At 35.5% G+C, this 14389-nt stretch overlaps 1 protein-coding gene across 2 annotated transcripts in view; it reads right to left on the bottom strand.

The window, feature by feature from the left end:
* Positions 1–690: 690 nt before the first annotated feature.
* Positions 691–14389, bottom strand: part of LOC149573123 (glycine-rich RNA-binding protein RZ1C-like) — a 36126-nt gene continuing 22427 nt past the window's right edge. For both annotated transcript variants that reach the window (XM_089814302.1, XM_089814301.1), the window contains exon 3: positions 691–1685. In XM_089814302.1, coding sequence (XP_089670428.1) covers positions 1035–1685 — 651 coding nt within the window. In that variant the 3' untranslated portion in view covers positions 691–1034. The remainder of the gene's footprint in view (positions 1686–14389) is intronic.

Genomic DNA, 14389 nt, shown 5'->3' on the forward strand with positions numbered 1-14389 from the left:
CTTCAACCTTGACTGTTTCAGTACTGAACTCTCAATGGTGGGTGTCAAGCTTAAAGTTTTTTATGTTATTGGATGGGTTAACTCATGCAGAAAACAAATCAACAGTTCTGCAGCAAGCATCCATCTCTGACCGTCACAAGTCATTTAATCCTCCACTTGTTAACTTGCAAATGGTGCCACGATCCGAAGGCATACCTGTCCTGATGGTTTACATTCTACTTTCTGAACGTCAACTTGTAGAGGGGCAAACATATTGAGTAATTCTGCTGATTAATCGGATTGAAGACAGTCTGGGTTGCTAAGTTTGATATGTTTGTAGACCTAGGCTGACTAGAGATCTCATTATAATACACCACTTGTTCTACAGTATTACTATTGTTAAGGCAATCTGATAACCAGAAACCTCTTGGGTTTTGTAGTCAATTTACCAATCTTGTCATTCACACTGATCTCACCAATTTTTTGAAGCAGGATACGAAACAGAAACCCATCAGGGGACCAAATCAGCAGAGTCAAGTTTAGTGTGAAAAAAATCAGATGTGCAAAAATTTACTGATCAGATATCAAGTATAGTGTCTCAAGCAGCAGCCAAGCCTCTACTGCAGCCTCTGTGACTTAGCACATAATACTTTCTGTTTTTTAAAGCTTAAGGATAATGTCTCATCTCAAACCAAACTGTTGCCAAACAAATTCAATAAACCACTAACATGTTGCTGATTTCTGCCATTTCTAATATTACAGGAAACTGTAAAAGCACTGCATAATATGACGATTATCATAGGCACTGTCAATCTCTCCTAAACAGAAATGCACTTTGAAACAAGTTGAGAACCATGCTCATGTGTGTTCTGTACCAACTTCTGCTGAAATAAAATCCTATCAACATGAAAACATCTGATCGTGATCATTTAGTACAACTGCAATATCTATCGTGGCCACAATCAATCACAGATCTTTCATTTGAAATAACTAAGTGACCTGCAAGTATCATTCATCAGTGAGATCCACAAAAACACATAAATACCATTCAGTCCTTAATAGCGATCATCATAAGCTGGACGTCCACGACTTGGGCGGTCATAAGGTGCTGGTCTTTCTCTGTAGCTTCCTTCATAACGTGCAGGGCCACCACTTACATAACGGTCACTTCCCCTACCAATAGGAGCATCACGATCATATCCCCGTTCCTTTCCATATCCACTCGGTGCATAACGATCACTCCCATATCGATCCCGACTGCCATATCTGTCCCTACTATCAGCACCACGGTCTCTTTCACCATATCGACCACCACTATAGCGGTCATCATAGCGGTCTCCATAACGATCCCCTCCAAGACGATCTCCACGACCTGCACCAGCATACCTGGAGCGTGATGAAAACCGACCGCCGCCACCACCACCCACAGTGCATTCTCTAGCCCAATGCCCAGGACGACCACACTTGAAGCAATCAGATCGTCCTGGTGCTTTGTCACCATAGTCCCCTCTTCCAGAATTGTAGCCAGAACCAAAACCATAATCAGAATCTGGCCCTGCCTTAGGTTGAGCTTTGTTAACAGAAATGTTCCTCCCATTTAATTCTCGTCCATGTAACTCTTCAATAGCATCGTCCATGGCTCGCAGATCAGAAAATGTTACAAAGCCAAAGCCACGAGGGCGACCAGTCTCTCTGTCTAACATCACCTGCAAATACCATAGACATTTTATCTATTATTATAGATGGATACAAATATTAAAAATAAATTAAATGTATACATTATAAATTTATTCACATTACAATTTATAGAAGAGGACATGAAGAGAGCTTGGGTCATATTGAAGCCATGATTTAAAAATTAAAACAGATGCATCTACAGCTTCAACACTCTTTTTTACCATTTCAAGCTTTAATAAAATGCCATTGTTGACCCGTTAGTCTCCTACATTGGAATTACAAGCAAGTCTCTTAAAATGAATGGTAAGAACTGAAAAGCAGAGTCTCAATTGAACAGAGACAGTCTCAATTGAGCAGCAAATTGAAGTTTAGGGATACAAACTACACAGCATTATCAATACATATATGGATGTATATTAACATAGAATAGCTCTAGGCCCTAAAATATATATTCTCTGTTAATAGTCCATGATGGTTTTCAAATAAAAGAACACTTTGCATCATTAGAGAGTACATAATAATGTCCCATTTAAATATTTTGTCAACGCCAGAGGAAATAATCAAATAAAAGGGGATAAACACTCAATACAGGGTATGAATTGAATGCTTCAAAGATGGACACACGTAGTATTATTAAATTTTTGAATTGTGGGGGAGAGGTAAATGTAAAAAAATAGCAACTAAAAAGCTATTACCCGTAAATATCAGAACATAGAATATAAAAATAATAAGCAGTGCACAGCAGAAAAAAAATCAGTAAACTAAAAATACATTAAAAGAATATACAATTAAATATTCTGTGTGCCAGGCCTGTTGAGACATCACAAGTCTGTAATTCAGTGGACTGAGTTACTAACCAGAAGTAAACTAGGCTAATTCTTGGTATAAAATGTCTATACAAGAAGAAAATTGAGCCTGTAAGTATTTCGATAAAGATAAATGTTAAATATATATCCTCTGTTAATAGTCCATGATGGTTTCCAAATAAAAGAACAATTGCATCATTAGAGAGTACATAATACTCGATAAAGGGTATGAATTGAATGCTTCAAAGATGGACACACATAGTATTATTAGTTTTTTGAATTGGGGGGGGGGGGTAAAACCGTAAATGTGAAAAAAATAGCAACTAAAAAGCTATTACCCATAAAAATAAGAACATATATATATAAATAATAAGCAGTGCACAGCAGAAAAAAAATCAGTAAACTAAAAATACATTAAAAGAATATACAGTTAAATATATTGTGTGCCAGGCCTGTTGAGACATCACAAGTCTGTAATTCAGTGGACTGAGTTACTAACCAGGAGTAAACTAGGCCAATTCTTGGTATAAAATGTCTATACAAGAAGAAAATTGAGCCTGTAAGTATTTTGATAAAGATAAATGTTATTATTTAATTGTATAAGAAAATATCTTATAATATTCATCCTAGGTCAGGAATATTTTAATACCAAGGCAATGTTTTAGTATTTTAAAAGAATCATGGCACAGAAGCTATGGGAGGTGTAGAGACCTTAGAGTCTGTATGATCTGGCTACCTTTTTTTATCCTTAAGAGTCTGTATGATCTGACTACTTTTTTTTAACTATAAAATTCAAAAACTACTTTTTATACAAATATAGAATCAAGAAAATAACATTCACTTATACTGAACCCGAAATTTCTCACGGATCATTCAAACATTTGACAGTGCTTACGAAGATTCACTAGAAGCTCCAAATTCTGAAGCTAATTTATTCATTGAAAACTGGCATAAATTCTCTTAACAGCAGCAATTGAGCTTACAGTTTGCAGAAAACTCAGTATTAAGCTTGAATGACAACAACAAAAGTGATGTGGGGGTTTCATCCCTTTATCCAAACAGTGATGATCCTTGGTGATTTTGTCCCTTCAGCCAGTGAGCAGAGGTGATATGCAGGCGTTTCATCCCTTCCCCCAGATGTGCTCAATATCAACAATAACATTCAACACCCGAAAAAATATTGAAGACTCTTCTATATATACCTACTCAAGGTCATTCGTAAAAAATCTGAATTTTGCCTGTTTCTAGAAGTTGGTAGAAGATGCAAAACATAAATAAAATAAAACAAAACAAAAACCTGATTCCCTGCAATAAGACAAATTTGCATAATTAGCAGCACTTTCATTTTTCTCTGATCTAATTTTCGTCTGATCTGTCTACAAGAAGAGAAAATTACACAATTAACAGCCAGCACTGCCATCCAGGCCAAGTGGCCTGAAGCATGCACAGTTACAGCCAGCACTGCCATCCAGGCCAGGTGTGATCAAATTCACGGTGCTCATCGCAGGAGGGCAACTTGGAATCACATTAAAGGAGTTCCAAGAAAACAGGTCATAGAGATCATAATGAAAGAAATGCAAGAACTCTCTCCCACTGTTCCACAATACAAAGGGAAGTTACAAGGAGGAGTTAAGCCTTCTCATCCTGAGTGTCCAAAATCATAGATAGCTTCTGAAAGTCTGTTCCCAGCCAAATGTAGTGTCAACACTTCCTTTTTATTGGACATGGCTATCCTGCAAACAAAATGCACCTTTGACCAAAATTCAGAGAATGAAAAACACAACATATTTTTCTGAAATTTTCAGCATTTGTTCTTCACGATCTGCTCTAAAACAGGAAAAAAATGGGAAAAAAAAAATCACTATATTCTCAGAGATCTGGAAAAAAAAAATGTTTTGACTTTTGGTGCATTCTGTCTGGATAATAGCCGGCGCCCTTTTTATCAAGCCTGCCTGAATTGGCAATAAAAAATTGCTGAAAAGTCTCTTGTCTGTCTCAATTGTACATTTTAAGTTTTGATAATGGTAAAGATCTTGTTGTTCTCTTAAGTTTTAACATTTCGCTAGTCAATAGATTTCCTCTGTTCATGCTCTTCAGTTTCAGTTCTAAAAGTGTCAATCAAGTTAATTTTCAAATGCTTGACATTAACAATTGGAGGAAAAAACGTTCTGCAACTTGGCGCAAGACCCTGGATTGCCTGTACTGAAGTGAACATGTGGTCCTGGTGGTGCAATCCCCAAAAAGTTCTCTTCTTTTGGGGGTTTGCACCAAGTGTTTCTATGTCCTTGGTGTTTCTCTAGTTCTCTTTCACTTTACAGTTGGATTGAATGCACTTGTGTACCCTCTCATTGTTCTTTATTCTATCCTCTCTTTTTTTTGTGGTTTTTCTTTGTTCTGCCCACCATCGTACTTGGCTTGTTTTAGTACGATTCCGGCCATTTAGGCCTTTTTCATTTATGTTAATCAAGTACGATGGCCTTGGATGACCCTGGAGGCACTCAGGAAGTTACAGTTGATGAGACAACCGCTACTAATACAAATAACACTGCCATAAATGGAAATAAATGTTTGGAATCACTTAGTGGGAAAGGTAAAAACGTTTCTTCAAATTCCTCCAACGGTTTGTCCACCCTCTGCAGAGTTTGATGGAAATTTTGTGGTGCCAGCAATGCAAGGCGGAGGAATATTGGGGGGAGCCTCCAAATGAAGTGGAGAACATGGCAGGGTCGCCACTGCAAACATTGGAGACAGAGGCGACAGTAAGATCCCTCCCTTAGTAATGAGAACAAGATTTAAAAATGTTGCTATTTTCTTCGCTGCTATTGACTCTGATTTTTTACCTTCAAGACGGTTTTTTGATAAATGGTTTAATAATGTTTACGGTTCAAAGTTAGGCATTGAAATTAGTTTTTGTGGAATGTTTCAGAAAGGATTCTTTGTTATATTTTTAAAAATCATGCCTATGCAGGAGAAAGTTTTGAAGAGTAACTTTTAAAATGTGGGTAAAACCACATTGAGGGCCTTACCCTAGTCCACTGATGGCAAACTTGAACAAGCCATGGCAAGGTCCCCTCCGCACAGTTAGAGATTATTAATCTCCAACCTGAACTCTAGCCCTTTTTACCTCATACACCTCAGAAATCAGGTCCATCTGCAAGTTGAGGAATCCAAGATTACCTTGCTGCACCTTAATGCTATGGTTCTCATAGCCTTGTCTCCTGAAGTGGACGTGCCTAAAAGGCTGGTATTAAAGCTTGACGAATGTGTTTGAATGGGAACTTAATCTTGTAGGCAATCTTAATGCTTGTTTTTTCTATAAGAAGAATGGGCATAGTAAGCAGAATTGCCCTAATCTCAATCCCTCTTCTGGCAACTCTAAGCCCTCCGTTGTAGTGCCATTGTTGTTGATCCTCCTGCTGAACCCTCCGGTAACCCTGTTCGTGTTGATGCTCTCCCTGGGAAACAGCCACCTTGTCAAAATAACCCTAATATACCTATCAATAATGCTTTTATTTCGCTTTCTAATCTTTTGTTTGAAGAAGACTATGAAGTCACTGCTCCATCCGATTCTGCTAATGCAGAGCCTAATACGCTGATTAATAACCAAGGGTTGATTCCCATGAATACCCCCAACAATTCAGGCAGGAAAAATGCCCAACAGTTGGCTTTGGAATCTATTAATGGCAGAGCAGAAGGAATGAATAAAGAAACAAAATCACCTTCTATACATAGCAATCTTTCTAAAGATCTAACTATTGAGAAAGGAAAGGATAATTTGAAGGAACCTATGGAAAATGTTACAATAGTTAATTCTCAAAACAATAGGGGTGATATTAAAATAGTACAGGTCCCCAAGAAGAATGTGATAACAATAGAGAGGAGGCTAATATTTCCAACATTGAACGTGACACTGAACTGGATAAGACTGAGGACTTAAATCTACACACAAATAATTCTAATGATGAAGGCTTTACCCTAGTTGGGGGGAAAAAAGAAAGAGAAGAAAAGAAAATTCTTGGATAGGAATTCAATATCCAAGAGCAATCGTATGAATAGCAGGGCTAAGAGACCCGAGATCCCTGTAATTTATTTAAGGGGTCTACAAATGCCTGACAGAAGGTATGTAGTTAGGGATTAGAGAAATAAATTACAGCACATTGATTTTGTGTTTTTACAAAAAATTAATATGGTAAATGTCAAGCCTATATTATTATGTAATTTATCTGGAATGAAGCCTAACATTTTTATTCTTCTCATGAGAGAGGTAAAGGAGGGTTAGGCATCCTATGCCACCCTTAACAGGAAGATCTCATTGTGGATCATGGAATCTCCCCTTGCAACAGAGCAATCTGGATAACTTTATCCCTGCAAAGCAAAATTGTTGGTATCTGCAATCTTTATGCTGCAAATGATTATAGAGATAAGAACAAAACTTTGGGATTGGATGGCAATGACCTTACCTAAGGCTCACTAGATAATTGCAGGGGATTTTAATATGGTGGAATATGGAGAGGACAAATCTGGAGGTGTTAAAAATACTTAGAAAGGTAAATGAGTCCTTCTTCTGGAACAAAGCAAAGAGGAGGCTCAATCTATCTGATCCTATTGGTAATAGGAAAAGCTTTCCCTTTGATATTTCCGATTTCGTATACTTGGACTAATAATCAGACTGACAGAAACAGAGTGTATTGTAGGCTTGATAACGTTTATGCAGATACCTCTCTCTTTTATTTCCCTTCTAACCTTGGAACTTCTCCGTTTCAAGTGTCTCCAACTTCTATTTCAGATCATTCCCTCATTTATTTTTACAGTTGAAACGGGAAAGTTTGACTAAGAATTCTGACATTAGTGCAAAGGGTTCCTTCAAATCAAGTATTTCTCTTCTTAATGATTCAGATACTACTGAAGCTATCCAAATGGCTACTCATATATCTAAATTGTGTAATGAGAACATTAGTTTCATTGATCAACGGAACTGCTCTATTAGCAATTGGATGAAATTATTCCAAGCTATAGGAAAAAGGAAGGCCAAGGGTAGAAATAAGAATCAACTCTCAAAAACAGGCTTAATAACTTAGAACTTAATCTCGAATATCAGAAGGAAGATTGCAGCATTACTCAGCAGCTTGCCAACCCAAAAATGGAACTCTGAAAAATCAGAATTATAGATTTCAAGGGCAAAAAAGCAGGGCCAGCACTGACTCGATTCATGAGGGTGATAGGGGATCCAAGTATTTTTTAACCTGATTAGATCCAAGTAAAAAAGAGACTCATTGAGAGCTTTGAAAGTGATATGGGCTATACTAGTGACCCCTCTGAGATTACTCAAGTTTTTATTAAATACTATCAAAACCTGTTTACCTCATAGTTTAATAGCAAGTAGGAGGAAGATCTTGCTAAATGCATGAAACTTATTCCAAATAAAGTTTCAGAGAAATGGAAAGAAGCTCTGAATAAAGTCATTACTATTGATGAGATTAAAGTAGCTATCAAGGAAATGGCCAATGATAAATCACATGGGGATGACAGCATTTGAGCTGAATTTTATAAGAACTTAGATTCGATTTCTTTGAAACTTTTCAATCTGTATAATAAAGCCTACTCTAAGGATTTTCGGTAAAGATATCAATAGAGGAGTCATTAAACTAATCCCCACGAAAAAAGACAAAACTCAAATTGCCAATTGGAGGCCTATTACACTCCTTAATCTAATCTTATACATCATTGCTAAACTGCATGCTAGAAGAATATCTGCACTTCAAAGAAGTGGTAACTGAGACTCAGACATTATTTATCAAAGGGAGTTGAAATCTTGAGAATTTGACAAGAAGTTGGGAAGCCTTGCATTGGGCTAAAGAGAGTGGACAAAAGGCTTTTATTGTTCTCTTGGATTTTGAAAAGGCTTGTGACAGACTTGAGTGGCCATTTGTGCTGAGGATGCTCACAGCTTTTGGTTTCCATGCATACTTTTGCAACGAAATTAAAGTTTGACATCAATGAAAACCTCTCTGAACCTATTACCCTACAAAGATCCATCAAACAAGGTTATTCCATTGCACCTTCAAATTATGTTCTGGCTACTGATGCACTTTTTTATATACTCAAATCATCTACTCTCGGACCTCCCCTTAAGGTATTAACCAAGATACTCTGCTTAATACCCAATTTGCAAACGATACAACACTTACATTATTATTAATGAAGGTTATAATATGGTTATCAGACTCCAATTCTTCTGTTCAGCTTCTAGTGCCAAGATTTCCTCCCATAAATCTACTGTCATGGGATGGAGTGACTCAAGTCCTATTTGGTTTGATCAAAAAGGCTGGTCTTGGGCTGGTCCAAATTGCATAGTTAGATACTTGGGTACCCCCTTCGCTGTCTCCCCTTCAACCAAAGATTTGTGGAATTGCATCTATGCTAAGATTGAAAAGATATACGAAAGGTGGCAATCTCATTTGCTATCATTAGCAGGAAGGGCACAGATTGTTCAAAAAGTACTGTCATCTCACTCATTATATTTTTGCTTCAGCCTGGCTTTTCAATGGTTATCAAGTTGAGAAACTGGATAGAATTCTGAAAGATTTTCTTTGGTCTGATGGTAAAGGATATAAGAAAAGACATGTTGTTATCTGGAAATGGTGTTGTATGCCTAGATCTTGGGGAGGTCTTGGGATGAGAGACCTTAAGAGTCTAAGACTCATGGCATAGCTCTTGCTTCTAAATGGATTCTTGAATCCATTTATGGAAATGAACCTTGGAAGGTGCTAGTTAGAAATAATACAGAGAGATATGTGATCCAAAAAGGTAAAAGATGGAATGACATCTCCTTTGCTGATATTATTCTTGGTAACTTTGAGCTAAAAATCTTTGGCTCTAATGTTTTGATTCCATTTGCAAAGCCTGGACACAAGTTAGAAGATTGCTATGTTTCAAAGGTGCAATGAGTGGTCCTCCTTGCTCCTCTGTTATCAATAGATCTATTTGGCAGAGTATTGAACTCAATGGGAAACCCTCCGCTCTGACTCGGAGTTGCTCTGCAAAAATTTGGTATGATAAAAGCATCAAAGTTATTGGTGATATTTCATAGATTGGGAATTTGGGAAGAACTTAAAGATAACTTTGATGTCTTGGCCACTCATAAAAGAACATATTCTATTCTTAAGAAAGTTGTAGGTGCTTTTTCTCCAGGCAAATTGATTGAAGTACTGAGGCTTATAAAGAGGTTAAATGGCAAGATGGCTCTGTTTTTTCGGATATCACTATCAAGAAGATTTACAATATGGTTAAAGAGGACCCATCTATTCTTGAAACACTAAATAAAAATTGGTCCATAAACTAGACAAAATCCAACTGGCATTTTATTCTTGATTTTTTTTGGCATCAAGCCACAGAACTAAAAGAAGTTTGTTTTCATTAGGATGTTGTTATTAAAAGACTTGCTATTGCTGATAATCTCAAACACTATAATGTCCCTTCTGTTAACTGTATGCTCTGCTCTGTCACAGAGACCTTTGAGCATGTTTTTTAGTGCAAATTTGCTATATGCTGATTTGGTCTTTCTTTTGGCAAACCTACCGATTGGAATAAGCCTTGCAACTTCTCTTGGATAGAAATCTCGGGTGGTTTTGTGAATTCTATTGATCTTAAACTCAATTAGTTTTGGTCTGTCTTTACTAATGAAGTCTTATGGTTCATTTGGAAGAGTAGGAACAAGGAAGTTTTTCAAGAATCTAAGAGCGACCTTACAGGGTTTTCTATAAAACTCACCTATCTTCTTATCATGTCTCAGGTCTCAGCTATCTTTGATTTTGCAGGTTCATGATTTTGCTACAAGAAGGTGCATTGCTGGTTTACATAGCAGATATCAAATATGCCCATTAATTCAATACCTATAATGAAATGTTGGATGAAAAGGAGTGCGAGGCACTGAAACAATTTGTGGCTAAAGAGAAGATTAAAGTTGCTGAGAAGAATAAAGAGATCCTTGCAAATTAACCTCCAGATGCACATGATTGGGAAGCTATTGTCACACAACCTCCCCTTGAACTACTAGTATAAGATGGAGATGCAAAATGCTGCAATAACATTATTGGAGCCTGGGATTGAAGATGATACTTGCTAGTTTCATATCAATTAACTTAAAACTTCGACAATTTTTTGTATTGTATAAGGAGACTTCTATAAGTTACTGTCTACTTGTAATTTATGATGCAACAGCACAAATACTTTCCGAGATCTTTTGCTGAACTTGAAGTTATACTGTAGTTTTTTTTCTCAATCTTTAATAAAAACAAAAAAGACATCAATCAAGTTGCATTTTTATTCCAGGTTTCATCTAATTTTCAATTTTGCTAATTCAGATTCCAGCATTTAGAGTGGCATGCACTTTGATATCTTTCATGTACCTTGCAGACTACAGCATTGAATTCAGATTTTTCCAGCTGCGGACATTGAAGGGGTTATATTTTTCAAGATAAGAGAAACTTCTCAATCAAACGTCCAGATATTCATAACAATATTCCATTCAAACAAAATCTCAAGAATCAACTTTTTCCTGACAAACCACCACTCGGCTTACCACTTTTACCAAAGCCTACACTCTATAAATAGAGGCCCAAAGATACCTTAACCGAAAAAGGTATCTTATCAAGTATAGGTGGCTACGTGAAGGTTGCCCTTATGGGATACGTGCAGATTCTCTCAAGTAAATTACAAAACAAATGGTTAAAGCATAATAGCTTATCCTCTAAATAACTGACCAAAGGTTTTGCACTACGTACAAGACAAATGGATCAAAAACATGATAAATAATATGAATATTAAAAAAAAATTAACATTTCCTTTCACATATGTACCTAAAATGACAAAATCAAAGAACATCTTTGAGCTCCCAGAAAAGAGCACATTTATCAGAGTGTCCCCTCAACAGAATGAACCCAATAACCAACACAAATGAGAAAACAATTCCATTTTCCCATCATTAGTAACTATAAATATGATTAGCTTCAAAGGAAAAATAAATAATAGCAAATAATCATAGGCAAAAGGAATGGTTGATGTTATTTACACACTGAAACTAGGCATTGTCATTAAAATTGTTATGTATTAAGCATTTGTTGAGAATCGTATATTGTGTGGCTAGCTAAGTTGTATAACACATAACACTTGATCCTAACCCAAAGACAACAAGTTTTATAATTAAGAAAAGGTAAAAAAGTGGCAAAAGGACACCTATACTAAAACCTTGGAAGCCAAAGTAGGCATTCTGGGCTTGGTGGCGGAAGCAAATGCTTGTGGAGGCCACCCGAATGCACCTCTCAGGCATCCACATGTGAGTGGAAGTAGGCTAGGAGGTGCTTCCGAGTGGGGCTTCCACAGGCATATGTTTCAACTATTTGGTTAAGATTTATATCCTGGTTAAGGCTTACACAAAAGAAAGAGTGCAGAATTGCCAAATTTGGAATTAACTAATATTAGTGATTCTGTGTATGGATGGCATTTGCAGAGCATTGTCTTGTGTTACAAGCAAAAAATGTGTCTATAAGTTTGTGGCGACAGATTTAAATCCAGAAATCAATTTTACTATGTTAATTATTCAATACTTAGTATCTTCCATCACAAATGTTAAGAAGATAACAGATAACACTAAACATGTGATCCTATCTAATTTTGCTTCCACTTTGGGAGATCTGTGGTTTTTGACTGAGGAATTTGGCAATATATGTGATTTTGTGATCCTAGAACAATCGATTTATTCAATATTTGAGGTTAATATAAGTGCATATCTTTGAGTATACATAATATACATACATCGAAGAACCAAAACTTGAAATCAGCTCGGAATTGGCAAGGACTACCCAAGTCGTGAATTGGCTATGAATCGCCCATGCATCAATCAACTATGAATCGGCAAAATGAAAAACCCTCAAAATTTAGAGATTTTAACGATTTGAAACTTATTTCATGCACCCTTTACTATATATAATTCAAACACACTATAACATCATCAAATAGAAGCTAATATACATAAACAAGGAACATATTGATAAATCCATCACATATGAAAAATATAAATTGCGGTTGAAGGAAATAGAAAACATAATCATTTGACATAGATATATAGAATTATAAATGTTGTCAAACCATAAATGTATGTAAAATCGATGAAAGTTTGAAACCAATGACCTCAACTCAGTGTTACAGGACTCGGACTCGCCTCTGACTCAGAAATTCAAAATTGGGCTCGGACTCAAACTCAATGATTGCACTAGGCAAGGACTTAGAAAATTGGAGAACTCATGAAATTCAAAAATTTCTATGAATTTAAAGATTTTGTAATGCCTACCCCTAGTTTACATTTTGTTATCATTGTCGAACTCTTTTAGGCCAATTTTATGCTTGAAGATTAGTTAGCATTATTTTTGAGATTATCAAATATTGTTTCATATTCAATTGATTTTATGATGAGACTACTTGGTACTTTATACTTCATGTATGCATGATGATTATTACAATGATTTCAGTTATTGATGATGATTAGTTAGATGGATTATCATGTGTTTTCTTATGGATACTTACCCCATACTACATGTGTATGGTATGCGTGTATATTTTCTTTATGAATGACGTTTCTAATGTGGTTAAGGAAGAGAGTCGTAGTCACCTGCTAGTCGAGATCTACACAATGCACCACTTCCTGCCATTGCCTATTTAGCTTAGTATATATGTGTGTTTGTACATGCATGAATTTTATGCAAATTGCAGCTACCAAGTATCGACTTCCCTGAATTGCCAAGATGAGCGTACCCTATCACATTATCTCAATGGTAAGAGAGGGGGGATAAATTTTTGAGTCCAAATCCTAACCTTTAAACCCATTTGTCCTAGAAAATTAAGACAAGTGACTGAGAGGTTTACCTTCCGAGTGTATCGTATGACGTAAATTCGTATTATAGCCCTTTAGTTCGATCTTGTATGTGTTTTTCTATGATGAGTTTTCGTATTTCACCCTATAGGTCTTTGGTGATATTTCTATTAATTAAGTCAGATTAAAAGAGTAAATTAATTATTTAATTCAAAGGAAATTATTATAATATTTTTAATATTTAATTAATTGGGAAATTAATTAAATAAAAAGAATTAAATTTAAAGATAAAATTATAAGTTTAATTTTAGAGCGTAATAATATTTATTTTATTTAATAATAATATATTTAGGAGATCATTTTTAAATAAACGCTAAATATTATTATTACTGAAGTTAATAAATATTTTATCAATTAACGCTTCGAAAATAAATTAAAGCATGGAAAAGATATTAATTTATTAAAGAATTTTAAGATTACATAAAGTATGCATGAGAATAAAATTTAATAAATTTATTAAAAAACAAGTCAAGTGAATTTAATTAAGATATTTTATATTGCAATAAAGGTGCATGAAAACATTAAAATAAAGATATAAAGAGTTAAAGACTGATTGCACAATTAGTGCGCCGAATTTAGGAAAGAACTCCTTATTAAAAATCGAGGGTTCATTTTCGAAGGATTGTGAATTTTGGAGAAGGGAATTTTTGAGAGAAGGTTTTTGACAGAAGAAATTTCTCTCACAAATCTTTTTGGTGTGTGATTTTAGCATCAGAACCCAAGTAGATTTTTGTAATTAATCCACACAGTTAATTACGTTATTTCTTTTCCTATCTTTTTAGTGACTGTGAAATAGTTATCTCAATATTTCTTTGTGACGAATATTTCAATTTGGAATTACTAGTATGCATTTTTTCCCTTCTGCATATGTAGAAATTAAAACATCTTAGATTCCTTATTCAGTAATTATGCAAATTAGATTTAAACCAGGAAGGGTTTTGAAATTTTACAAAAAAAATTTAAGAGAAAATTTGACTAGTTGGTTGCATTTTCCCTATCA

Source organism: Cupressus sempervirens, chromosome 2 (assembly GCF_028749045.1).
Source record: "Cupressus sempervirens isolate cs-2001-9-10 chromosome 2, ASM2874904v1, whole genome shotgun sequence".
Taxonomy (NCBI): domain Eukaryota; kingdom Viridiplantae; phylum Streptophyta; class Pinopsida; order Cupressales; family Cupressaceae; genus Cupressus; species Cupressus sempervirens.